This window comes from Suillus discolor (assembly GCF_016758755.1).
Source record: "Suillus discolor strain FC423 chromosome Unknown F5147scaffold_26, whole genome shotgun sequence".
NCBI lineage: Eukaryota > Fungi > Basidiomycota > Agaricomycetes > Boletales > Suillaceae > Suillus > Suillus discolor.
In genome coordinates, this window is record NW_024541273.1 from 167,466 (window position 1) to 193,428 (window position 25,963).

The 25,963-nt window shown below is 48.3% G+C and overlaps 4 protein-coding genes across 4 annotated transcripts; 1 reads left to right on the plus strand and 3 right to left on the minus strand.

Moving 5' to 3' along the window:
- Window positions 1-876: 876 nt before the first annotated feature.
- On the minus strand, window positions 877-2,945 carry F5147DRAFT_652668 (uncharacterized protein; the record flags this gene model as incomplete). The annotated part of the gene is made up of 8 exons (XM_041433656.1): window positions 877-939; window positions 992-1,018; window positions 1,089-1,160; window positions 1,238-1,547; window positions 1,600-2,409; window positions 2,459-2,520; window positions 2,656-2,699; window positions 2,780-2,945. The coding sequence occupies 8 exons, from the start codon at window positions 2,943-2,945 to the stop codon at window positions 877-879; spliced, it is 1,554 nt and encodes a 517-aa protein (XP_041293036.1).
- Window positions 2,946-8,539: 5,594 nt separating this feature from the next.
- On the plus strand, window positions 8,540-8,866 carry F5147DRAFT_576486 (uncharacterized protein; the record flags this gene model as incomplete). The annotated part of the gene is made up of 1 exon (XM_041431323.1): window positions 8,540-8,866. The coding sequence occupies one exon, from the start codon at window positions 8,540-8,542 to the stop codon at window positions 8,864-8,866; it is 327 nt and encodes a 108-aa protein (XP_041293037.1).
- An 11,355-nt stretch (window positions 8,867-20,221) lies between these two features.
- F5147DRAFT_576667 (uncharacterized protein) lies at window positions 20,222-20,554 on the minus strand (the record flags this gene model as incomplete). The annotated part of the gene is made up of 1 exon (XM_041431337.1): window positions 20,222-20,554. The coding sequence occupies one exon, from the start codon at window positions 20,552-20,554 to the stop codon at window positions 20,222-20,224; it is 333 nt and encodes a 110-aa protein (XP_041293038.1).
- A 1,040-nt stretch (window positions 20,555-21,594) lies between these two features.
- On the minus strand, window positions 21,595-21,990 carry F5147DRAFT_553589 (uncharacterized protein; the record flags this gene model as incomplete). Its single annotated transcript, XM_041430453.1, has 1 exon — window positions 21,595-21,990. A coding segment is annotated over one exon (396 nt), but the record flags the coding sequence as incomplete, so codon positions are not given.
- Window positions 21,991-25,963: the final 3,973 nt, after the last annotated feature.

Consider the following 25,963-nt stretch of genomic DNA (forward strand, 5'->3'; position numbering starts at 1 on the left):
CTGGCCCGTCACCCCTGCATCGCCGCATTTGCGCTACTGGAACGCGAGAAAAAAGCCATGGAACGATGGCCGGTTGACGGAAATGAAGTGTTGAAGTTTATGATTTTGCGGAATTGGAGCATGTTGACCAAGGTCTTGCACCAAAATCTGTTGACAACGAGATCATAGTAGTTGATCATACCTCACACGACAACGGACAGTGGGACGTGGACGCGCTGATGTCTTCTAATGGTGTTTCCTAGTGACACTTACTATATACATTGTCATACACATAGCCTTGTAGCGCTTTGAAAATTTTGCCAAGCGGCGGCAGAAGTGGTGGTTCTGCCGCTTTTGCCGGTTATGCTGGCACAATTGCTCGCAAACAATTCTGCCCCCAGCACTAACTATCGGGGTTATCGATAGGGAAGGTTCGAACCAACATAGAACCGTTCGGGCAATGGTAGACCGCGAATCTCACTCAGTTCCGGACGGAACCAAGGAAGAACCTGACCCGTTGGTCAGGCCTCAGGCCCAGTGAAAACCGGTCAGTGCAGGAACGTGTGAGAGCGTGCCACATCGTGCACCGCCAGCTGAAACCACCCTCGCACGATCTCGACAAGAAATCCGGACGAATACACGATGCAGAAGGAGTCCATATCGTGCGTCGTCGTGCGAGAGTCGTTCAAGCTGTTTCTACACAATGTGGCACTCCCTTGCATTCCTTGCGAGCGGTTTGATATCGTGCGAGAACGGTTCATATCATATTGCTTCAAGCTGTAGCTACTAGTAGTACAAAATACGGATACAATCCATGGAATGATATGCAGTTGAAACAGAGCACGAAAACAATGGAATGAAGGTAGTCCGAACAGCGCAGGCACGCAATGTGCACGCTCAATGCAAAGTACCGTCGACGACTGCGCCGACTGTATTCTTGACCCAGACGTTCGAGGAAACCTGAGTAAAGATTCGGATCAATACTGCAAATACAACTTGAAGTAACACTCACCAATTGAACCGCTTCAGACTCATAAGACTAACAGAATCGGATGAGTTCAGCATGATGGTACTACTAGTAGTAGCAGTGAGAAAAAACGATAACGTACATTGCGCTGTTGGGTATCGAGTGCGTCCCAGTAGATACGAAACTCTGCTGTAGTCCCGTCTTTCTTGACTTGCTTGAGCCAACGAAGGATGCAAAGGTCCCTGTATCAATGTCAGTACTAATGATAGCATATAAGCAGGAAAGAAATACTTGCCTCCCGTTCTTCTTACTGCTGGGACGCGCCTTGCTGGCTTTCTTCGGCACTTCGGTGGGCTCGGTGACACTGTGAATGGGAACGCTGGAGACCGAAGTGGTGGGCTGGCCGTTTGGTATGGGTGTATCAACAAGGGGGGGTGTGACCGTGACAGTCTCGACCAGAGCCTCAGGAGACTCGCCAGCAAATCCATCGACGAGGGCATTGGGTTGGGAGATGGCAGCAGCAGATTTGAGAACTGGAGTTGTAGACTCGGATGATGATGGCAGCACCAGCAGAGACTTCTGGGGAAGAGTAAGACCATCACTGTCAATAAATTCAGAATTAGCGTTGTGAAGAATTTTAAAAATCGACATACAGTGGATTTTTCAGTTTGATTTGAGGTACTGTCCAAGTCTCGATGGCAGTGGGTTTATCGCATTGCGCTGCTGATGGTGTGAGATCGGTTGAGGTAAGTTCTTCAGGTTCTGACGAAGGGGTAGTAGCGCTACTGGACAAGAGTGGAGACTCGTATGTCTTGCGTCTCTTCGTGGTATGTGTGAGATCTTCTGGCATGGCACTCCGCTTCCGGTTCTCAAGATCGTCTCCATCTTCGTCATCGCCAGAATAAGAGCCTAGATCATCTTGATCGAGTTCCTCAGGTTTGACGCCCTTAGCCCTCGCTTTTGCTCGCCTGCGTGCCGTTCGCCAAGCCGAATACACGTTCTTTGCCAGTTCGTTTGCTTTCCAGTCGTTCGAGCAGAATCTGAGTTCTGGGTGTGCTGTACCGATAGCAATATGAAAAAGAAGGTAAGCTTGTTCAGATAAGCGTCCCCAGGATGGTGGTGCAATATTCTTGGATGCCAACATCTCGAAGAGTCGACGCATTGTGCGACGGATAGAATCAATAGCTGTCGACGCGAGAGGATTTCCATCTTCATCTTCTAAGAAAGGGACTGAGCCACGCGACTTGATCGAGCCACGTCCTTCAGTGCTGTTGCACCATATTTTCCAGTCTTCGATGTCCCAAAACTTGGTGTCGTAATCGTCGGAGCTCAACGGAGGAGGTCGCAAAGGCAGGGACTGGTCGATATGTGGAGTTTTTCCATCAGCATGAGGAGGCGGAGTAAAATTGTTGGCGTCGGCATTTCGTAGTCCCACACAATCAGCAAGCATCTGAAATGCATTCCTTACTTATAGATTAGCATTATTCTAATATCACTACACTCGAAACTTACTTTAGGGTGGTGCATTCCGTTCGTAATTCTAAGTTTTCCTTCTCTAATATTTCAATTCTTTGCTGTAAAGAACGTCAGTCATGGATGTCGCGCATATATGAGTCATGTAACCATGAATTGGTCTGTATCACGCATATATGCGCCCTGTAGAGCGGTAAACACCAGACATGACATCTGTGAATATAAATAAAACTTACTTGTGTGTGTCTGTGGTATGCCTGTGTGTGGCAGGAAACGAGTACTTTGAAGTGCTTGAAAAACGAGAGTCATTTTGTGAAGGAGAAATGTCCGAATTATAAGGTTGCTGCCACGGAAAATTACTTGATGTCGACTGATGCAAAGGAAGATTAGGAGTATTGAAAACAGGAGTAATTGGAGAAGGATATCGTTGTTCGGAGAAGTTTTGTGAAGCCTCTAGGTGTTGTTGAGAGAGCTTCCTCGACCTAGCAAAGTTATGGATACCACTTTCTGTGTTGACGGCAGACATTGTGGTGGTAGGGGAAAAAGGTAAAACCTAAACATAGACGTCATAGCAAGTGTCGGTAAATTCCGATTTGTATACTACGACGTCTACACCATGTCAAGCAATATTAGGGTCAAATAAAGTTCTTGTATTGAAGGAACAACAGACGAGTGATGTATCAGTGTCATAAAACTAGTTTCTCTCCTCAGCTTCCATTTCCCGTTGGTCTACCTCGTCTTCTTGATCCTGCTCAACACCAAATTGATAAATATCGAGTCCAGGACGCTCAAGAACAAAAAAGCGATCCTCGATGACTCCAGATGGTAGAGTAGGACGGTGCGGAATCATTGCGACAACAGATTTGATAGAGGTGACATCAACAACACAGAGTCCTTCATCGCCAAGGTATTTGCATGAAAGCACAGTTTGATTTGAAAGCTGAACAAGGTCAGCATCTGGAGCGGAGAAGACTGAGATTACAGCAATATTTGCATCGTGCCATTCACCAATATTCTCCATAGCAATTGCAACCTGTGTGAAGTACTGGACTTCTGCGAAGCGGACAGTCCCATCAATAATAACCTGTATACTACAATCAGTACATGCTATGTGAAGTACAGTTAACACATACTTTGATGTGACGTGCAATGCGCAATTTCTCAAGTGGCCGTTCTGATTCACGCCAGGCAGTGCGTGCAATTTGACCACATGGAAGTCGGAGTCGAGCCCAACGATGCATCTGGGGGAGTGGTGCATGGACAAAATCTTCGAGGAGGGCTACTGTTACGCTGACCGTCGGTTGGCGTGTGCGAACTAGGATAGGTCTTCTCAGCGACGACTCGAGTGAGTCTACTGAAGCTGAGCGTGGTCTAGCCTTGACGGAACGTCAAGGATTCCTCCGGCGATCTTGGTAAGACGGCGCTCGTCGAGATGCAGGGCTAGCGGATACGTGCTAAGTCGTATGGGGGCGACTTAGAAGTGCGGTCTCACACAAGGAAGCTGGTAAGCTTAGATGAGCAAGTTCTGGGGATGAACCTAGTAGATTAAAGTAAAGTCTAAGTACAATAATCTGTGTCTACTTATAGGGAAGTACTACAAGTATTCTAGCTCAGTCTGTAATCAATAGTATATCGTAAATCTATGATAGCCAGACATGAGGTTCAGATAAGATACATGAGGCTTAACCTCTGATCAAGCATGCTGCACCAAGGGCAGCTGCGCATAGGTACAGGAAGCGCCAAGCGCGCTCCGGATCTTCATGAAGCGACATGTGGTATGCATGCGCTGATCTAGGGTGACCATGAGGCGTACAGCCTCCATGGATCAGGTACAAGGCCATCTAGGCCAGGGGCGGGTCATAGCGCCAGGGGCGGGGTCGTAGCGGTCCAGACCACTGTCTTTCTGGGCGCGGGCGGCGCACCGCCGCGCGGGGAGTCTAGCAGAGTGGGGGCAGGCGTAGGCAGAGCAGGGGCTCTTATAGGTGTTACAGATGCCTGTAACAGCTACATGAATTGCTGGTGGACGATATGGTCGCTTTTCCCTCATTCGGAGGAGGACATACCCATTGCCAAGTTCTTGATGTCCACGTGGAAGAACATTGTCAGGGGGAGCTAAGAATGGCAGTATGGACTTGAGTGCATTTGCTTGGCATCGTCGGACAGCCTCCATTGAAAGGTTTGCATATGGGTTTGAAGGCTGTCGAATTTGTTGACCAAGGTTGCCAATGGTCCGTTCCATTGTCCACTGTGCATAACACACTGGAGGGCCTTTTCATATGGTTTCACGGACGAGATGATTGACCTGGTGTACACATGGTCGGATAAAATGAATGCGATCACGACGACACTGGTAATACAACTGCTCGAATTCAGTTTCCCACTCGCCAAGTAGCAATTGAGCCTCTCGAAGCTCGTTTTGTGAGATACTGTGCTGACAGACAATGTGAATCCCTCGTACGAGCTTGCAGAAATTTAGCCATATGTCTTGTGGAAGAATGGTATGCAAGAGTGCAGGTGCAAGGCCGAAAATGTAAAGCTGGAATTCCCAAGTTTTATACTGCGTGTTGAGTTTCTCTGCTGGATTGCGAGGCAGACGATCAAATGAGCCAGGTATGTGGTAGGTTGTTGCACCAACAATTGCACCATGCTCAGTCCAAGCATCATTGTCACGAAATATGGCCCAACGCCAAGTACGAACATCATCCGAAGTGTCGCAGTTGATCATGCCTCGCCATAAGCTTAGAATTAAATCTGAAATGTTTGCAATTAGATGCATAATGTCGGTGGTCAGACAATCAGGGATTCCGAGAACATGTGCAGGGTTGAGGCCAAGTAAAAGACTGGGTTTGACGATACCGGTTTCGGTTCTGCGCTTCTCGAATTGTGTTTGATTCGGAGAACTGACAAGGTGACGAAGATTTGTGGGATAGGAACCTGAACCAGTGGCAGGGAGATTGAAAACATCAACATCATCATGACTGCACCCTCGAACAGTATAGTTCAAGGGCTTAAGGAGGACGGGAAAGTAATGAGAGCCTTGGGGTTTGCAACGGCCAATAAGTCCACAGTAGACTCGACAACCATTTCTACCACTATGGCCCACCATACCATCAAAATGGACAAGGCCAAGAGCATCAGCTGTCGGAAGAGCAAGGAATGGGTGCGAAGTGAAATTTATGTTACGAGATGCATCCCAAATGCGAAGGCCTTCATTCTGTAGTGACGCAAGGTGATGAAAACCTGGAAACAAGAACGAGTCGAAGTTTTTTGGGTTTTTGGGTCCAGGGATTACTCCGCCAGGAAGAACATACTGTTTCTTGTAGCGGCGGCTGGGGTGATGGTCGAGAATTACCCAAATGTAGATCCAACAATCAGAAATTTTGCTTTGATAGAGCTGAGCACCGTCCATTGAGATCATAAGAACTGTGTCGTTCTCATTGATGCGACCCTGCATGACAGCTTCAAGGTAGTTACTGCCGCATATGAAATCATCAATGATGTGGAGTTCGCCGTCGTGCTGTTGCAAGTACTGAAAAATTGCAGCTGTACGTTCACGACGATAGTGCATGTGTCCCGCACTCTCGGGATCACGCCAAAGTGCTTGTAACTGTGGTCCCAGGGGAATGGTATGAAACTCGCGAACAGGAACCTGTTTACCTGTTGCTTCAAGTTTCAGCTGGTCATATCGGTGTGAGTCACAGAACGGGCACTGGTCGAGATCAGAAAAGGGACCGGTGAATGCAATACAAGTGTTTAAACACATGTGGTGTTTGATTGAGTCAATACCACTAAGTTCTGCAACGAGGCGTTCGACACCACAATAAGATGGGATATCTTCCGCTCCAGGAAAACTTCTTGCTGCAGAATCAGCAATCCCCTTATATGCAGCCTGAGCTGCATGTTCAAGATGAAAGTACATCTCGATACCGTGACGAATAATTGGACTTGCGATACGAGGTGGCTGCTGAGGCGGATTTCGCAGTTTCTCAAGAGCTTCAGGTGTAAGTTTCGCAACTGGGTCATCAAGAGATGCTGCACGAAGCGCTTGAATAAATGAGAAAGCTTGGTGAAATTTTGGGAGTTGAGAGAGCTGCTCAAGCTCATCAATATCAATGCCAGGAGGGTTGGGTGGCTGTGGTTGGTTTGCAGCGGGCTCGTCATTTGGTGGATGCGGAGGCTCGTCGTTTTGAGGCTGATGAGGCTCGTCATTTGGTGGATGTGGAGGCTCCTCGTTTTGAGGCTGATGAGGCTCGTCGTTTTGAGGCTGCATGTTCTCGTCATTTGACAGAGACATAGGCTCGTCGTTTCGATGCTGCATAAGCTCATTAGTACTATGGCCATTGAATAAAATAACATACATACATGTGGACTGGCCGTGCGAGTGCGTTTTCCAGGAGGAGCATGAGTTGGACTGGCACACCGCTTGCTCAGGTATTTACGAATCAGCTGGATGGCCTCAGGATCGTCCTGTGCATTAATGATTTGCTCGCGCTCCTCGTCGGTCTCTGCTTCACGCAGGTGGTCGTAGTAAGTAGTGCGCCCGACTTGCACACGTCTCCCTCCGTGTCATCAACAGACACACCAATATAAGTTAGACATAGTATCACTCGTATAGGTCTAGTTTCGGACCAAGAATGATTCCATTGAGAAAACAAAGGCTTGTTGAATTAGCTAGTATATGTACCTAGTAGATATAGGCCTAGTACTAAGAAGGATCAGTAAGTCGTAGGCATCGACTAAGCCAGAGTATAGCGGCGCCGGAATTGTGCTTACCTGGGTGAAGTGCACAACCTGAATGCAATTGAAGATGCGAGTGCAATGTGATTGCAATGCAAAGTGTCACGAAATCTGTGTAGTTGCGACACAAATGCGAAGGGAATGCAGAGTTCACGCAAACACATGCACCTTGCAAGAAAACAGGCGTCCATTGGTTATCAACTCTATCTACATGATTTGGCACTTTGCGTAATACTCTCGCACGCTCTCACACATTCCCGCACTGACCGGTTTTCACTGGGCCTCAGGTTCGGACTGGTTCTCATTAGTAAATTCACACATTGCTTAATTTCCTTTTTCGCTCTTATTTTTCCCACCCAAGAGCAGAAAGCGACAAGAACCAGAACACCTCCTTGTCACAAAGAGCAACAAGCTGCCAAGAAGATCCCTTCCTCTTGATTTGAGCTTTTTTTTCACTTGTCCTGCACTTTTTGCACTTTTTTTAGAATGAGTTACATTACAATCCCCTTTTTCGCACTTATTTTCAACTTATTCACACTTATTATGAGGAAAAACAATTTCATTTTGAGTGGACAAGAGGATTATTGCAATTTGCATATATAATGATGCATATAAAAAAACATTCTGAAGGCTTCATATAGTGTGAGACTATTGTATGAACCTGTGCGTGTTCTATCAAACGCTTGAGCTAAGTTTGACGTCTCATCATGGTCAATAGACATATCAGTGATGATCTGAAGAGGGCCACCATGTTGGATATTAAACCCTTTGCTATAGTCACTCAGTCCCACTCTATTATCTAAGTACCTACAAATATTGTTTGTTCTTGTGCCTTGTAGCTTCCCTCAGTTGACTTTGCATGTCCACTGAGGTTAGTATAGCGAACAGATTTTGCAGGAATGTTAAGACGGAGCTAGAAACACAAGGTACGATCTCAGTCTCATTTGAAGAACTCATTATTGACATGTGCAGTAGAAACACAAGGTACGCTATGGTCTTTTGGTCAGCTAACGCTGACGTTACAGGAATCGACTAGGACTTACATCTCAGTCTCATTTGAAGAACTGAGATGTCGCTATGATAGCCATCTGGCTTTATACTAGGTGAGTAAGGAACAGAAATAAGTGATACCATTGGCCGGTTCTGGCTTGTGCTCGGACCAGCAACCTTATTGTCCCCTTTCTGTACCTATCTGTCAGATCTCTCGGCCTCCTCTCTCTCAACTCCATTGGATGATTTGGCTCTCAACAGTTAGTACTATCTTCGTACATATGTTATGTATCTAACTGACAACACCTGTAGCTGAGCTGCTACAGGTTATGAGCCCTGCGCACCTATAGTGAAAATTTCAAATTAAGTGTGCAAAGAAAAAGACTCAAAAGGATGTCTACCTTGAACAGAAAACTCAGAGAGGATTTCCTCCATATCCCAAAGCTCACCGCCAATGGCAAGAACTGGATGATGTACAAAGAATGTCTTCAGTGGTCCATCGATGCTTGGGGGCTGCTCAGCCATTTAGATGGTACCGAGACAAAGCCCATGGATCCCCAGATGCTGCCTAGGGATCCACATGGGTATACCCCGGGGTGTCAGGGACCTGACCCACACCCACACCCCGAGGTATACCTGCACCCTTCGCGCGGGTGCGGGTTTTTGGGGGGTATGGCCAGCTCATACCCTCACCCGCACCTTTTTTTATTCATTTTTTAGATCAAGTTTTATTGTCCTTTGGGGTCGGAGACCCTATGTTGGACATAGCCCTATTTGAGTGTGGGGGGCTTGCTCCTGGCTTTATATCGTATCGTGTATGTACTTTGGGTGGTATGGGTCTAAACACGTACTCCGCTGGTAATGTGTCGGGCAAAGGGAATAACTGTTGGGGGGAGGTATGTGTAAATAAACAGGTGGATTGCGTGGGTGATATATATTGGTTTTCTTCATCATCATTGGGTGCCCATGCTCTCGTTCTGTTTCTTCTTCCATCTTCTGTTCCTCGAGTGCTGCTCGTCCTGCGAGCGGCCTTCCCTTCCTGTATGGAGATGAGGGCATTAGGTGAGTGGCGAGTTTAGTGGATTAGTAGTGTTTTTGTTTGATAATAATGGATCATTCTGCTTGGGGGGTATGTTTGTGCTGTGTGTTATTTACTGTGCATGTGTGAACTTATGTACTTTTAGCGAATCTTAATCTCACTGAATGTTGATTTGAGGTGTCCTGTACTATTGATGAATTGCATTAACGGTTTCATAGCTTCTTCAGCTGTGAGGAGGTAGGATATAGAGGTGGCTTGACGATGGAGTTTGTTGGATAGTATGTGACATTCATGGGCGTATTGGGGACAGTCGAAGAGGTAGTGATAGATTGATTCGTTGATTCCTGGACATATTGGGCAGTGGGGGGTTTCGCTTTTGTTGATATGGTAAAGGTGGAGCTTGAGGGGAATGTGTCGGGTGTGGAGTTGTGTATATATGCTGGTTTGGTTGCGGGGAAGGTAAGTGATGAGTTGGAGGAATCCTTTGGATGGCATGGAGGAGTCAATGAGGTTGGCTTTCATGAATTTGGGCGATAATTTCCATTGTGCTGTCCAGTGTTTCTTCAGTGCATTTTCATGCCATTGTTTCAGGGCCGAGATGCTGTCTGGTAGGGGTTTGTCTTGAAGAAATTTTAGGAGACAGTGATTCAGGCTCATTCCACTAGGACCTTTTGCAGCATCCTTTGCTGCTTCATCTGCTAACTCGTTTCCTAATACTCCCTTGTGGCCTGGTATCCAGCGTATCGTTAGATCCAACTTCTCTTCTGGATTCATTTGTTGTAAGGTGAGTTCTCAAGTTAATCTGTGAAAATGTTCTACTAAGTATCCGCCTGGTTTCATATTATGGCTCTCACCAGATTGAATGGCTGCACAATTGTCTATGAAAATGGAGACCTATGTTTTGTTTTGTTCTGTGGCTAGTATTTTTGCTGCTAACATTAGACCTACCACTTCGGCTTCATATACGGTGTGAGTCTTGTCCAGACCTAGATTTTTTTTTTCTTTTGAATCCTTGTTTAGTGTCCGTTGGGGCGGAGCCCTATGTTGGACATTACCTACATGTATGTACTGCTATCATATGAAGTCTACTTGAGTCTTGGTTTCGTATCTTTGACAATGGTTCCGGCATGAGTGAGAATGTTGGAGCCTTCTGGAGGCAATGGGGATGGGTGATATGCGGTGACTTTAGCGGGGTTCTTCGTCTCTCCTCGGCTACTTTTTCCTCTGCTCTTCCTTTTCCTCCAGGGGGGTCACATCTCCAAAGGTGCATTCAAAGTGTTTCATGCGTGCTATGTATTTCAGTGTCGCCCTCATTCCTTTGTACTCATTGAGTAGGTACTTGACATTGCAATTGCGCTGGCCGACTTCGAGTCTCAGAGCATTGCGCTGTCTGATGAATGATGGGCAAGTGAGTAGGAAGTGGTGAATGGTTTCCTCGTACGCGTTGCATTTTTCGCATTTGGCTGACAGGGTTTTTGAAATGCGGTGCAGGTGCTTGTTGAGCGCGATGTGACCCATACGGAGTTGAAACAGGATGGAGCTGTGCTTCCTTGGCAGCATCGCGACACTCTTGGCAAACTTGTTGGAGGGAGCGGAGCAATCTATGGTGTGGAGTGTAGCGAATCTCGGTGAGTTCTGTGCGATCTTCACGGCCTCATCCTTGATTTTGTGGTAGAGTACTTGCTTGACTGCTGACTTGCTTAGTGGCAGTTCCCTGATCTCCCCCTGGTTCATCACCAACAATTCTGGGAGTGTGTGACTTTCTGACGTGTTTCCTCTGGCCGCTTCCTTCGCCTGCACGTCTGCTGCTTCATTGCCCTGGATGCCCTTGTGGCCTGGTGTCCACCTGACGATGAGTTTCCTTTCGTCATTATCCGGGATGAGTTTGTGTAGGTTGTCATGGAATGTGTCCATTAGATGATGTCCCGGTTGGGAATGGAAGGCTGCTGTGGCGCGGATGGAGGCCTGGTTGTCTACTCCCAACGACATGGTGCCCCCTCTTCCTCCTCCCTCCTCTTTGAGCAGTTGGACCGCTAAGATCATTCCTACAAGCTCGCCCTCGTACACTGTGTGTTCTGTGTCCCACCCCAGGTAGAATCTCAAGCTTCGTACCTCCTCCTCACCTCTCATGATCACTGCTGCTGCTCCTACTCCGCCGTCAATTAGGGATCTGTCCGAATACGCCTGGATGTCTTCGTTGGCTCCCATGTCCTCTTCTATTGCTCCCTCTGTCTCGTCCGTGATGCGGGTCTCTACGTCTGGGGCCCACTTTGGGTAGTGTCTGACTGGCCATATTTTCTCCATCTTGTCAGGGTTTATCTGGAATTCATACATCAGCTTGTGGAGTGGAGACGGATGTTGTTTTCTCCCCTTAAACTCTCTCTTTGCGCCATAGGAGTATGCCGCACGAATGCCTTTAGCTAGTGGGTGGAGTTGTGGGAGCGTGGCCATTCTGAGTGTTTCTCTGAGACAGATTTTCCGGAGTAGCTGTTGGAATGGAAGGACGTTAGCGTGTGCATCCAGCATATCATTAGAAGATGATCTTAGTCCGCCGGTTATTAGGAGAGTGGCCATTCGCTGGACCCTTGACATTTGCGATGTGAATCCTCGCGCTCCTTTGCCTCCCCTTTGTTTTCCTCTCCCCTTGGCCACGAGGCCTGAGCACCACACGTCTGCTGCGTACAGCATCTTTGGGACTATTACCCCCTCAAACAGTCGCTTCATCAGCCTTCCATGCATCCCTTTCATTGGGCAAATTATTCTCATACAGGCCAGCACATACTTGGTCCCTTTTGCAAAGGCATAGGCTGTGTTGAAGGTTCAACGATACAGCGAGGCACGAACAATGCTCCTGACTGTATCTATAATTGTTGTAAGGTTGCGCGTTGCCTAGTCTGCTATACTTGAGACGACAAGTGCGTTCGACCCTAAAGGGGAAGCGAGTGCAGCAAGGATCTAGAGGTATGCACTGAAAGCGCTACTGGTTGGCCAATGCGAAGCGCGGGAAAGTGCAGGTGCGCGCGAGGCGCGAGAATGCGCGAAGTGCGGTGTAGAGACTCATGCCTCTCATTGTGCAATATGGCAGTTTTCACTGGGGAGTACATGGCATGAACTTGTAGCATCACTCTGTGTGCTACCTGCAGCTATCTCTATATGAGGCGCAGCTTTCCCGCGCAATGCGCGCCATGCGCGCGTACCTTTCCCGCGCTTCACGATGTATATGCGCGCGCGCTTTCCCGCGCTGTAGCGCCCTATAGCGCCAGCCATCCAGAAGCATCCATCCACTGTCCACCAAGTTCCCTAGTGCATATATTTCCATTTCTCACATTTGCTTATCGTTCCATCTTTATTTTTATCATGGACCCTTACTTACATATATCTTTACATACCTTACTCGGTAGCGCTTCGGCTCCGCATGACAGCGCTTAGGCGCCATACTTAAGCGCCAGCAGTACATACTATGACTTACTCACTTACTCTCCCACCAGAACAACAGAACACTTACTCTCCCACCAGAACGACAGAGGACTTACTGGTTACTACCCACTATTTACCTAGCAGAACATAGTAGAAATCTATTTGTTTACACCTTGCATCTCCCTTCTCTTGTCTTACATCATATCATCACCTAAGCAAACTCACTCTTACTCTCTCTTGTTTCCGCATACACGCGCGCGCATTCCCGCGCTTCGCGCATTCTCGCGCCTTGCGCGCACCTGCGCTTTCTCGCGCTTCGCATTGGCCAACCAGTAGCGCTTTCAGTGCATACCTCTAGATCCTTGCTGCACTCGCTTCCCCTTTAGGGTCGAACGCACTTGTCGTCTCAAGTATAGCAGACTAGGCAACGCGCGACCTTACAACAATTATAGATACAGTCAGGAGCACTGTTCGTGCCTCGCTGTTTCGTTGGACCTTCAACTGGAGCCCACCGCGAGGGGAACAGTCAGCAAGATCTAGTTCTGCGCATCTTCGCGTCTAGCGCCATTTAGCACATATAGGTCAATCTCTTTGCATTTTCACAAGCTAACCATTTTTAGTCGCGCTTTCTCGCGCCTCGCGCGCGCGCCTTTCTCGCACTTCAATGCCTTATAGAATGCCCATCCGTGGCACAACAAACGCGCCCAAATTCGACAGCACTACAGACAACCTCGCCGAGTTCATTGATGCATATGAGCAGCTCGCTGATGAAGCAGGACTCCAAGGACTCGACCGCATCAAAGGTATTATTCGCTACCTTGAACGCGATGATCGAGAACTATGGGGAGGCATGCCTGAAGCGGCAGTAAGCGATTACGACGCCTTCTTAGATGAGGTGAAGGTAATGTATCCTGGATGGGATGGCAAGAGACGCTATGCACTCGCGGACTTACGCGCCATCACGCGAGAATACGCTAACAAACCTATGCCCTCTTGCACCAAACTAAGCAATTACTTGCGCGCATTCAGGAAGGTTATGCAGCCACTTATGGATGAAGACCGTATTGGAAAGGCCGAACGCGACCGCTTATTCATGGAAGGAATCCCTAGAGATGCTCAGCCGCAAATTCGCTTGCGCCTTATGATCAAGTTCCCCGACCACTATCCACACGACCCATATCCGTTCATGGACGTCTTTGCAGCTGCACAGTTCCTATTACCTGCGCGCGCTTTTCCCGCGCCAAGCGCGCCAGTTAACGCGCCTGTAGTAGTGCCATTTGCGAACTTAGTCTCAGCGACCGCGCCAGCGCAAGCACCGGTGCAAGCCATGGTAACTAAGCACAAAGATCAATACTACGCGAGCCCCGCAACACAGGATACGTCCACTAGCGCTAGTGTGACAGCCGGACTCTTCTATCGCGCATCCTCAGATGTTGTACTTGACAAAAGGCCACCAGTTCCTATTCTTGCGCCTCGCGCGCACAATTTTCCCATGCCTTCGCGCGACTCACGCTCACCTGAACCATCAACTGCGCCAGCATACAAAGCTATACCAGACTGCATCGCTTTAGATCACGAACTCGAGCACGCGCCCGTAAAGCGCAACCAGAAGCGCACTGCAGGCGCCTCTTTGCCCCCATCATCATCTCTTTCTTCACCTGTTTTGCACACTGACAATTCTCATTTGCTGCCCATGTCAGCATCAATCGCATCGCCAGTAGTCAGGGATGACTCTAAACATCTATTGCACACCAATGCACCACTCAAACCACGCTCGCCTATCGCAATCGCATCGCCTTTAGTCAGGGATGACTCTAAACATCTATTGCACAATAACGCGCCCATTGTGGAAGTTATTACGCCATCGCTTGAAACACACTCACCTATCGCTATTGCATCGCTTAAGGAAGAAATCTTGCCAATCACGCCTTCACTGTCACCGCTATCGCCGTTCACATCGCCAGAGGTCAGGGATGACCCTAAACATCTATTGCACCTTAGCGCGCCTATAGAGGAGCCTTCTACCGCATCAGAGGCTCAAGTTGCACCTCGCGTCAACCAGACTTTGCCTCTGGTAATTCCATCTGTCACTAACGATCACGCGCACATCGCGCTTTTTGCTTCTAGTGACTATCCCTTGCCAGTAAAGCATCCGTGCATCACACTGCCCAACCACCAAGCAGAGCATGTCTCAGGCGACCCTGGGATGACTCAGGCGCACCATATTGCGCCTGAGGACGCGCAATGCGCACACCTAGAGGCATTGTATAGTTTCCCTCATCTCATTTCGCGTTTTTTGTCCCTTTCATGTTTAAAGCTCTTAAGGAGCTATATGAGAATTCCAAACACTTTAATGTCATCTTCGCACCACCCCTTGTTCACGCGCCATGATCGCGCGCATCGCGCGGTAATTCCCGTGCCTCGCGCATTCATAATTTTAGCAGAGTTTTCACACTATCACATTTCTATTGTTTCTCCCCTTTTAAATCACATTTCTGTTATTCAACACAAAATATATTCCAATCAGCCATCCAGGCGCGACTTAGGCGCGCGCCGGACACATACATATGCGCCTAACTCCCCCATCATCATCTTCAACTTCGCACTTTCCACATTTATTCGCATTCTTCATGTTTTTGCTTACCATGACAATTTCGTTCCTGCACACCCTGACGTGCACTATTCTCTTTCACCTATGCGCCTATTGCGCCTTGATAAACCACCCTTACAGCCCATTCACGCAACATTTGCGCCTAATTCCGAACTATATATGTCTCTCGCTAACACATTTGCAGAGAAATGGCCGTTCCTCGCGTGTTCGGCCAATATAATCAAATTCGCGCGAAATCGCCCCAAGGCGCGCACATCCTATCAGCTTGTAGAGCACCTCTACACCCCTTGCAGCGCCTCCCATTGGCGCGCCTTCAACCTGCAGCGCGTTGTGCAGGAATTCATTCTGCCAGTTACTAGCCCGCCTCGGAGTCACAATCAAAAAGGCTTGATGAAGAGGAACCAAGCACCCCAAGCGCGCCAGCCTTGCGCCTTCTGACCCTCGCCTATGCCACACACACCACGCGCTTCAAGCGCTTCAGCTGCGCACCAAAGAAAAACACATACCATTGCTGTTTCATAGGATACCGTTCGTTTTACCCTGGGTTTCGTCCAGTGCTCTTTCATTTTTAATTTCTCTCATTATAACACCATCCAAAGGACTAATAACACACAGATATATATGCATATAGGGATCGCCTAGAAGAATATAGAAGAAAAAACACCAAAACAACCTTAGATTGTGCCCGCCTAGCTCAATAGGATATTATTTTCTCTTCGCATGCATGACGCGGCACCATGCTCTTTTTACCTTAGAACGCGCAGATATGCGCGCAATCTTCCCGCACCCATGCGCCTCACGTGCGCGTGCGCTTCCCGCGCCTTGCTCATAGGAAGGTGTAGATGTCGACAGCCGCACGAAGAAGACAAGCCGGATAGGACATCCGCAAAGTTTACTGTTTTCTCTTCATATTTTCGCATAAAGTTTTACTCATGCTGTTCAAACCTTTAGCACCTAATATTTAGCGCACCTAGCAGGACTTGGTTTGGACATGGATTGGATCGCTCTTGGACCGCACCACTTCGCATCATGCTCATGCACGCATATTGGACTCAGAGATCATTGTGCAACAGCCCCTTGCACCCCCACATAATGCAGCGCATGCAACACTCACGCATGTTCTCGCGCCTTATGCGCGCGCACTCTCCCACGCTTCACGCCATACGTGCGCGCCTCGCCCACGCTTCGCACACCACAGCCATATCACTCTCACATCATCGCCTCACACCCATGGTGCATTATTCACACCAGAGTCACCCTTGCAATTCGCCATGCTATGCTGCATTCCCACGCCTCGAGCGCATATGCGCGCACACTTTCACGCACCTTCGCGCCTCGCGCGCACCTGCGCATTCCCGCGCTTCGTGCATATCATGTGATACATTCCTATGCGTGCACATTCATCGCCCAACAACCCAAGCATCGTACATGCATCGTACTCGCATACTATCACTTGAGATCCTCACCACACACGCGCTGAGTGGGGACACTCAGAATTTAAGTCCCTGGGAGATGTAGAGACTCATGCCTCTCATTGTGCAATATGGCAGTTTTCACTGGGGAGTACATGGCACGAACTTGTAGCATCACTCTGTGTGCTACCTGCAGCTATCTCTATATGAGGCGCAGCTTTCCCACGCAATGCGCGCCATGCGCGCGTACCTTTCCCGCGCTTCACGATGTATATGCGCGCGCGCTTTCCCGCGCTGTAGCGCCCTATAGCGCCAGCCATCCAGAAGCATCCATCCACTGTCCACCAAGTTCCCTAGTGCGTATATTTCCATTTCTCACATTTGCATATTGTTCCATCCTTATTTTTATCATGGACCCTTACTTACATATATCTTTACATACCTTACTCGGTAGCGCTTCGGCTCCGCATGACAGCGCTTAGGCGCCATACTTAAAGCGCCAGCAGTACATACTTACTTACAAACTTACTCTCCCACCAGAATGACAGAGGACTTACTGGTTACTACCCACTATTTACCTAGCAGAACATAGTAGAAATCTATTTGTTTACACCTCGCATCTCCCTTCTCTTGTCTTACATCATATCACCACTTAAGCAAACTCACTCTTACTCTCTCTCATATCTGTATACACGCGCACGCTTTCCTGCGCTTTGCGCCATACACGCGCGCATTCCCGCGCCTTGCGCGCACCTGCGCTTTCTCGCGCTTCGCATTGGCCAACCAGTAGCGCTTTCAGCGCATACCTCTAGATCCTTGCTGCACTCGCTTCCCCTTTAGGGTCGAACGCACTTGTCGTCTCAAGTATAGCAGACTAGGCAACGCGCGACCTTACAACAATTATAGATACAGTCAGGAGCATTGTTCGTGCCTCGCTGTATCGTTGAACCTTCAGCGGGAATGCGCGCGCGTGTATGCGGAAACAAGAGAGAGTAAGAGTGAGTTTGCTTAGGTGACGATATGATGTAAGACAAGAGAAGGGAGATGCAAGGTGTAAACAAATAGATTTCTACTATGTTCTGCTAGGTAAATAGTGGGTAGTAACCAGTAAGTCCTCTGTCGTTCTGGTGGGAGAGTAAGTGAGTAAGTCATAGTATGTACTGCTGGCGCTTAAGTATGGCGCCTAAGCGCTGTCATGCGGAGCCGAAGCGCTACCGAGTAAGGTATGTAAAGATATATGTAAGTAAGGGTCCATGATAAAAATAAGGATGGAACGATAAGCAAATGTGAGAAATGGAAATATACGCACTAGGGAACTTGGTGGACAGTGGATGGATGCTTCCGGATGGCTGGCGCTATAGGGCGCTCAAGCGCAGGAAAGCGCGCGCGCATATACATCGTGAAGCGCGGGAAAGGTACGCGCGCATGGCGCGCATTGCGCGGGAAAGCTGCGCCTCATATAGAGATAGCTGCAGGTAGCACACAGAGTGATGCTACAAGTTCGTGCCATGTACTCCCCAGTGAAAACTGCCATATTGCACAATGAGAGGCATGAGTCTCTACAGCGTGTTCTTTGAAGTTGAGATTTTCGTCTATTACCATTCCCAGGAACTTGTGGGACTTGGATGGTTGAATGGTGTGGCTGCAGATAGTGATGGCGGGTCATGGTTCTGATACTGTTTTGCAGGGGTTCTCCTCACTTGGTATGTGTTTCCTTGATAAGCATATTAGCACAGTTTTCTCAAGCTCGAACTCAGCATGATGTTGCTCACTCCACTCCAGTGCACCCCCTCGTTTCTCCATCATAGTCTTGAGTTTGGCATTTGATTCCGCATATGATGTGGCTCTGGCTGCCAGCGCAACGTCATTGAGGAAGCCTAAGCTTAACTCTCCTTTGCGTGGGTTAGGGTCAGCAACTTCTAGTACATCTGAATTGTAGAATATGAAGGCTATTGATGACAGCGGGCAGCCTTGGTCAAGGCCGTCTGACACGTTGAAGAGTTTGGACTGGTGGTCGTTGAAGAAGAGGTAGGTGGTTCTGTCTGCTAGTCTCCTTCTGTACCACTCGACATACTGCTCCGGTATGCCTTTCTTCCGCATAATGTGCAGGAGCTTGTTGGTGACTACGCTTGGGAAAGTGGCTTTCATGTCAAGGAATAGTAGTGAGACGTGGTCCTCCTTCGACACCCAGGCATCTGTGATGAATTTCGTTAGTAGGTGGAGTGAATCTACCGTTGATCTGCCTGGTCTTCCACCGAAGTGCGTTGCTGGGAGTAGGCTGTGTTGTTCTGCAATGTACGTCAGGTCATCTGCTACGCAAGAGGATAAAATCTTAGCCATGGTGTCTAGTAGTGTGATTGGTCTGTAAGCTTTCGGAACACTGTAATCCGGTCTCCCTGGCTTCCTTAAGACAATGGTCGATGAGCATTTCCAATCGTTGGGATAGATTTCGAGCTTGAATGTAGCGCGGAAGATGGGCGACATGTATGGGACTAACAGATCTGCACACTGAGTGAAGACTATGTTGTGTATGCCGTTCAGGCCAGGGGCTTTGTGAGGCACGCTAGTTTGGCTATTGCACGATACACTTGCTGGTCCGTGATGGGCTCGAAGTCGCATATCGGTGGGTCATAGGCGAATTCTGGGTCAACATAGTTGTTTTCCACTGGCGGTCTGAAAAAGACGTTATAGAGTAGCTTGCTCTTTCGAGCGTTGTCTTGAGTTGCTCCGATTTGGCCGTCGGCCCTCGGGTCCTGTAATGTCTTTATTCTTGTGTGGACTTGGTTGGCTGGATTGCTTGCGGTGTATTTGTGGAAGGTCCAAATTCCTGCCGGTGTCAGTTTCTCCATCCATTCATTCCAGTGGTCTACCTTTGCTCGTTTGATACTCTCTGAGAATCTATTGCATGCTGATCTGTACTCCTCATGGATTGGGTCATTTTGTCTTGCTTGGAGTTTCCTCGACTCTCTTGCCAGCCTGTGGACCGTTCTTCGTTCTGTGTCTAGTTCCTTTGACAACCAACATTTGGCATATGGGGAGGAGTTGGTTTTTGGGATCTTGGCTTCCACTGTCTCTGTTATACTACTTGTTAGTGCTGCCAGAGCCTGTTCAAACAGTGTGTGGGTCGTGAGTTCTGCTGGAGGGGGGATGGCACTTAGCTTGTCTGATAGGTGTTCTCTGAATTTCTTCCAGTCGGTCTCCCGGTAGTTGTGCTTAGGCGTTGATATGGCGTGTTCAGGTTCTAGATCTAGGACGGTTATGATCAGGAAGTGGTCTGTTATGACCGGGCGGAGTTGCAGTTTGACATTGCATTGAGTGACCATCTGTTCCATTTGCATTGAACAAAAGGTGTTGTCTGGACGTGTGAGGTTTCTTGTGTTCGATGCTTCTAAGGTGGCTGTTCCCAGTGGTAATACCTGTACAAGATTATACAGAGATAATAAGTTTATTAGTACAGCCGTGGCATTGAGGTTCGCCGCGGTGAATAAGTGGGTGTTATGTTGTGGTTCCCACATAGGATGGTGGCGGTTGAAGTCGCCCATCCACATTATATACTCTGGTTTTTCCTCCTGTTCACCTTGAGCGATGCGTTGCACTCAGGCCTGTCTGGTGTTGTGCTCAGTGGCCATGTGTCTTTCGAGAAAGTGCAGGGTGTTGTCATTGTCACAGGCGTTATAAATATTGTACATGCACACCTTTCCAAAGTCGCCCACTAGCTCGACCACCATTACATTTGGTGATTTGATCATTACGATGTGCCAGTTATTCTTCGAGAGTTTCTTGTTGACTAACATGATGACTTGCATTCTGTCGGGGCTGGAATGGTGGTTTGACAGGTATAATACACCCCAGTATTGTCTAAGGTTGGAGGCGTTAGCGAGCTTTACCGGGTTTAAATAGGGTTCTTGTATGCAGGTGATATCATACATGTTAAGGTCCAGGTTTTTTAACATATGTTCCCAGGCGGTGTAGGGATTCATTTCTGGCTAGGCTTGTAGAGACTGTTTTTACCTTACCTTATGTTGGCACTTTGTAGCTTACATAATGAAGTTACCTTTTCACCAGTTACCAGTATGAGTCTGAGTCTTGAGCAGTTTTTATGACATTTTCCCCTCCTCTGAGCCTTGAGCCTGGTCCAGAAACCCTTTAGGGTCGAATAGCAGCTAGGTTCTGCAAGACCCAACATTGTTCAGACTCACCATCTGAATTGTTGTACCTTCAGTGGGGAGTGATTTTCTAAGATTTTGTTGCCATATCCTGAGGTTGTCCCTTGCCGGTGGTTGGTCGTTGGGTTGTACAGGCATTTATTCAAAGTCTTGGTTGTCACTCCATCTGCCTGGGTTATACTCTCCCATTGGTGGTGGTGTTCATCAGGATGTCGCTGACTGGGTGCTGGTGTCGCTGGGTGTTGGGTCATTGCTTGGATTCAGAGGGCATTGCTGGGTTGGAGCCGGTTGGAGCCGCGGTTGCGAGGCCCACATGTCTGTTATTCTCAATTGTCCTCCTAGTGGGACATGGTTGGGGTTCTGGTTGTTGGTGGTGGTCCTTTGCGGTGAAGGTACAACTATTCAGATGGTGAGTCTGAACAATGTTGGGTCTTGCAGAACCTAGCTGCTATTCGACCCTAAAGGGTTTCTGGACCAGGCTCAAGGCTCAGAGAAGAGGAAATATCATGAAAACTTGCTGAGTACTCAGACTCATACTGGTAACTGGTGAAAAGATAACTTGATTATGTAAGCTACAAAAGTGCAAACATAACACTAAGGTAAAAACAGTCTCTGCAAGCCCAGCCAGAAATGAATCCCTACAGCGGTCTCTGTTGTCTTGTAGCTGTGCGCCACTCATCAGACCTGTCTCTTGGCGGCAGGTACCTTTGGGTTGGTTGCGGTTGGGGGGGCTGGGGTTGGGGTGGTCTTGTTTGCGCTTCTTCTTGATCGTTCCATTCGGTGTCTGAATTTGATACCTTCTCCCAGGTAAGGGGGTCATCAGTTAGGTAGTAGCGGTATGTAGATTCTGCATTTCGGTTCTTGTGAGTGTTCCACTTTGCGTTGAATGTTGGGCAGTCTCTACTCCAGGTGGCGTGGCCCTGGATGTTGCAGTTCACGCAGTAGAAGTCACTTTGGTCCTTTATTGTGCAGGTGGAGGTCCTGTGTGATCCGCCACATGTCCCGCAGGTGTCTTCCTCCTGTGGGCAGTCCTTGGCCATGTGCGAACCGTCGAAGGAGTGGCATTTAAGGCATCTGGAAGGTTCCGTAATCAGTTTCCTGGCATATACTTTCTTACCTGCGACCGAGAGGCCAAATCTGATTGCTTGGTTGGCGCTTTCCTTGGTGTTGAAGGTGATGATGACGTGGGCCGTTCGCTGGTCCAGGTTGTGTCTGTTGATCGGCTTGATGTATCTTGCCTTTGATATTGCCTTGGGTTTCATTCCTGCTTTCTGTTCAATGTCAGTTAATGCTGCCGGTTGTTCTGGCACGAAGCTGATTGGCACGTTCTCCACTATGACATGGTACGTTCTGTCTCTGAGTACGACTTCAATTCCGAAACCTTCGAGGAATTTGCTGCGGTTTGGTGGGTTGTTGAGCCAGGAAGCTGATTCTGCTGAGTCTAGTTCATATAATACGCCTCCATGGGGGAGGCGTCTGGCTGAGATGAACTTGATGTTCTGTGGTACGTCAGTTTCTTCTTTTTCCATGGCTTCCACCGCTAGGTTTGCTTTCGCGACCAGCTGGATCTCTGTGAGATTGATGAGCATGTTGGTGAAGTTTGGTGAGCGCCTTTCTAAGAGTATTTGGCGTCCTTGGGCTTCATTGCGAGCTAAGGCCTTGATCAGGGGTGCCGGGATTCCTTCCTTGGTTGCTGTCGCGTATGATCTCTGGTCTTTCTTTCCAGCTGTTCCTTCATTCGTGGTCGGGACGTGTTGCGGTGTCGCAGTGTTCTCGGCTGCGTGGGATACCTTGAGTACTACAGAGTTTAACTGTTTGCTTACCTCTGACGCTGTATATTCTAGCGTTGTTTTGTGCTTCTCTATGACTTTCTCTAGCTCTTCTATCTTCTCGTCCAGTGTGGCCACTGGTCCTCCCATCAAGGCTTGAACTTTCTTTACGATACTTGAGACATCAATTTCATGGTCAACTTCCAGCAGTACAAAGGCCATTGCTCGAAGGATGTCGATGTGGGTTGCTCCTAGGTTGGCTGAGATGCTGAACTCAAACAGGGCCATTGCTATTGGCTGAAGCATGTTGCCTGCTGTTGGTAGTACTAAGCCATGAGTTGATAGGATTTTCCTTGCCGAGTTCATTGAGTTGACATCGGTTCTTATACCCGTCCCTAGGGCGTGTTCTTCATTAGATTTGCTGATAGTTAGTAATGGTTTGCTTGCGGTTGTTTTACGGTTGTTCATGCGTGTTGGTTGGGAGGTGGTTGGAGGGTTTGTTGTGCTGGTTGGGGCCATGTTTGCTGTTTTTGGTTGGGTATACCTTGGTTCTTGGTTTCGGATTGATGAGGATCCTGTGTTGGTTGCAGCGTTGGGGCCGCTGTTTGGCGTCCTTGGCGCTGTCGGGCGCGATGTTGATGGTTGGGTTCCGGGGTCCTTGTCGGGGTGCCACCTGGTTCGGGTCCAAGAAGCGATCAGACCTAGATGATATTTGAGGGTGTGGGGTGCTTGGCCTTCATGTATTAGTACTGCAGCTGCTCCTATTCCTCCATTGTGTCTGGAGCCATCTGTGAAGATCTGTATCTTGTCTGTCAGTTCTTTTTGTCCCTTGATGGTGTCCTTCTCTTTTGGTGTTATGTGTATCTTGAAGGTGTTTTTTCTGGCTAGCGTTGGATCGTTGAATGGGATCTAGGGTTTCTGTGTTGTTTGGGTATATTCGGAACATGGAGATGAGATTGTGGAGTGATGAGCAGTGCCGGTGGGTGTTGCAATGCCTAATGATGTGCTGGAGGTGAGAGTGTAGGGGGTGGCGTGTCAGTAGGGTGGCTAGTCAGATAGCTGCACGATGGCATGTGCGTTGGAGGAGCATTGATCCAGGGAGCAGGTTGGAGTGTGCGTCTAAAATGTCAGTAGCAGTTGTTCTCATGGCACCAGTGATACTCAGTGTAGTGATCCATTGGACTCTAGCTAGCTTCTGTGCAATTCCTTTGGATTCTCTTTTCTCCATTCCTGTCTCTGTGTTGAAGGTCAGGCAAAACCATACATCGGCACCATATGTGTACTTTGAGACAGCTACTGTAAGGTATAATTTGTGCATGAGCTTTTCAGATATTCCATTGGATGGTTTCAATAGACAGTGGAGTTGGAGGGTGTATTTTGTGCCTTTGGCAATTGCATATCCTGTGTGATGTTTCCATGTTAGCTCTTGATCAATGAGTAGGCCTAGGCAATGGTGGTGCTCAGCAGGGGAGATGACAGTATCTTGTATAATTAGTGGGGGGCGATGGCAGGTTCTGCTGTGGGTGAAATCGATTAGTGCAAATTTATTGACCTTGAACTTTGAGTTATGTTCACGTGACCATTGGAGTGCTCCGTTCTGCCTTTCCATCATGCTCTTGAGGGTGCAGTGAGTGTCTTCAAATGTTGGTCCAATTGCTATGAATGCTGTGTCATCCACAAAAGCTAGGGCTGTTTCGTTGTTGCGGGGGTTAGCAATGTCTACTAGGTCAGCATTGTATATGAGGTAGGCAATCATAGAAAGAGGGTCTCCTTGACCTATACCATTGCATACTTCTATCCAGTTGGAGAGGGAATCATTGAACTTTAGCTGTGTTTTCCGGCCTGTTAGCATTCTAACTGTAAAGTCTACTATTTCTGGAGGTAGGCGGCATTTTCGCATGTTGTGAGCTAGTTGATTGGTGACTGCGTTGGGAAAGGCACCTTCGATGTCAAGGAATAGGATGGAAGTGACCTTGTTGTTCCACCATGCATTCTTGACTGTGGTTTCGAGTAAGTGCAGTGAGTCAGTGGTGGTGCATCCTGGTTGGCCTCCGAAGTGAGTATTGGGGAGGAGGTTATGGTGTTCTATTGTCTGAGTGACTTGTTCTGCTATTGGAGCTGTCAGTAGTTTGCACGTCATGTTGATGAGAGCAATCAGGCGATAGGCCTTTGGAACTGAGTGGTCTGCTTCACCAGGTTTGCGCAGTACCACTGTGGTGAATTCTTTCCATGGGTTGAAGTATGTCTTGAGGGAGAATACTGCATTGAAAAGATGAAGGAGGTATGGGGTCAGTATATGTTGCGCGCGTTTGAAGACAATGTTGCATATTCCATCTGGTCCTGGTGCTTTATACGGGCTGGTGTTGTTGATCATGCGGATGAGCTGTTCTTCTGTGATGGCAGTGAATGGTGTGATCGGGTCTGGATATTCAAAATTAGCTGGTACAGCGCTAGAGTTCGGAGGAGGAGGGAAGAAGGCTTCGGCTAGGGCTTTACTCTTGCCCTTGTTCATGACAGCTTCTGTGTGATTGCCATTGGTGTCTTTGGTCTTGAGTACTGGGATGCTTGTCCTGCTTCCATCTCCATATGGTCTAGTGATAAACTTGTTAGCGGTGTAGAGATACAACAATTGCTGGGCACTACACGAAGTAAGTAGCCAGCAATATAAAAATGTTGTGGTCGTGCACAGCCTAGTCTGCTTTACTTGCAAGACAAGTGCATTCGACCCGAGGGGTTAGCTATTGGATTGGTCTGTAGTTAGTGAAATGATAAAACAGTCAAAAGTCCGAGTGCGGGAAACAAAGTCCGAAGGTATATCTACGATGTCCGATGCCAAAGCGTCGGGTCCGATGTTTTCAGGTTTCAGGTTAGCGGGTTTTGGGTGCGGGTTTAGCGGGTTAGCGGCAAGGGCGATAGCAAATGTCGGGAAAGCGAGCGGTATGCGGATATATGATAACTGCGGGTATTTCGGATAGAAAGAGCGGTAATATTCGCAATGTCAACTGGGAACTACGAAATATCGGGTTTGACCACTAAGTATCGGGGAACGGCTCCCTACTACTTGGATAATGAAAATACTCGTAGTCAGTCCAATATATATATAAGTACGTAGAAATCCGGAAGGCCATAGGCGAAAGTAGCAGCCGACGATTTCAGGTCCAAAGTACATGTAAATAAACACGAGGCGCTGTGGATGATGGGAAAACATGTAATAGCGCTTGCTACGACGTGAGTAATGTGAGAAACAATCAACTATGCACCTAGTGGGGCTAGCAAGACAAGACAGGACATGGATAGGACAAGAGCGCGGGAAAATATCGGGTCTGATGCGGCCGAAACGTCAGGTCCGCTAGTCAAAGTGTCGGGTTTGCATCGGGTTGTGCGGGTCAGCATTGGGTTACAT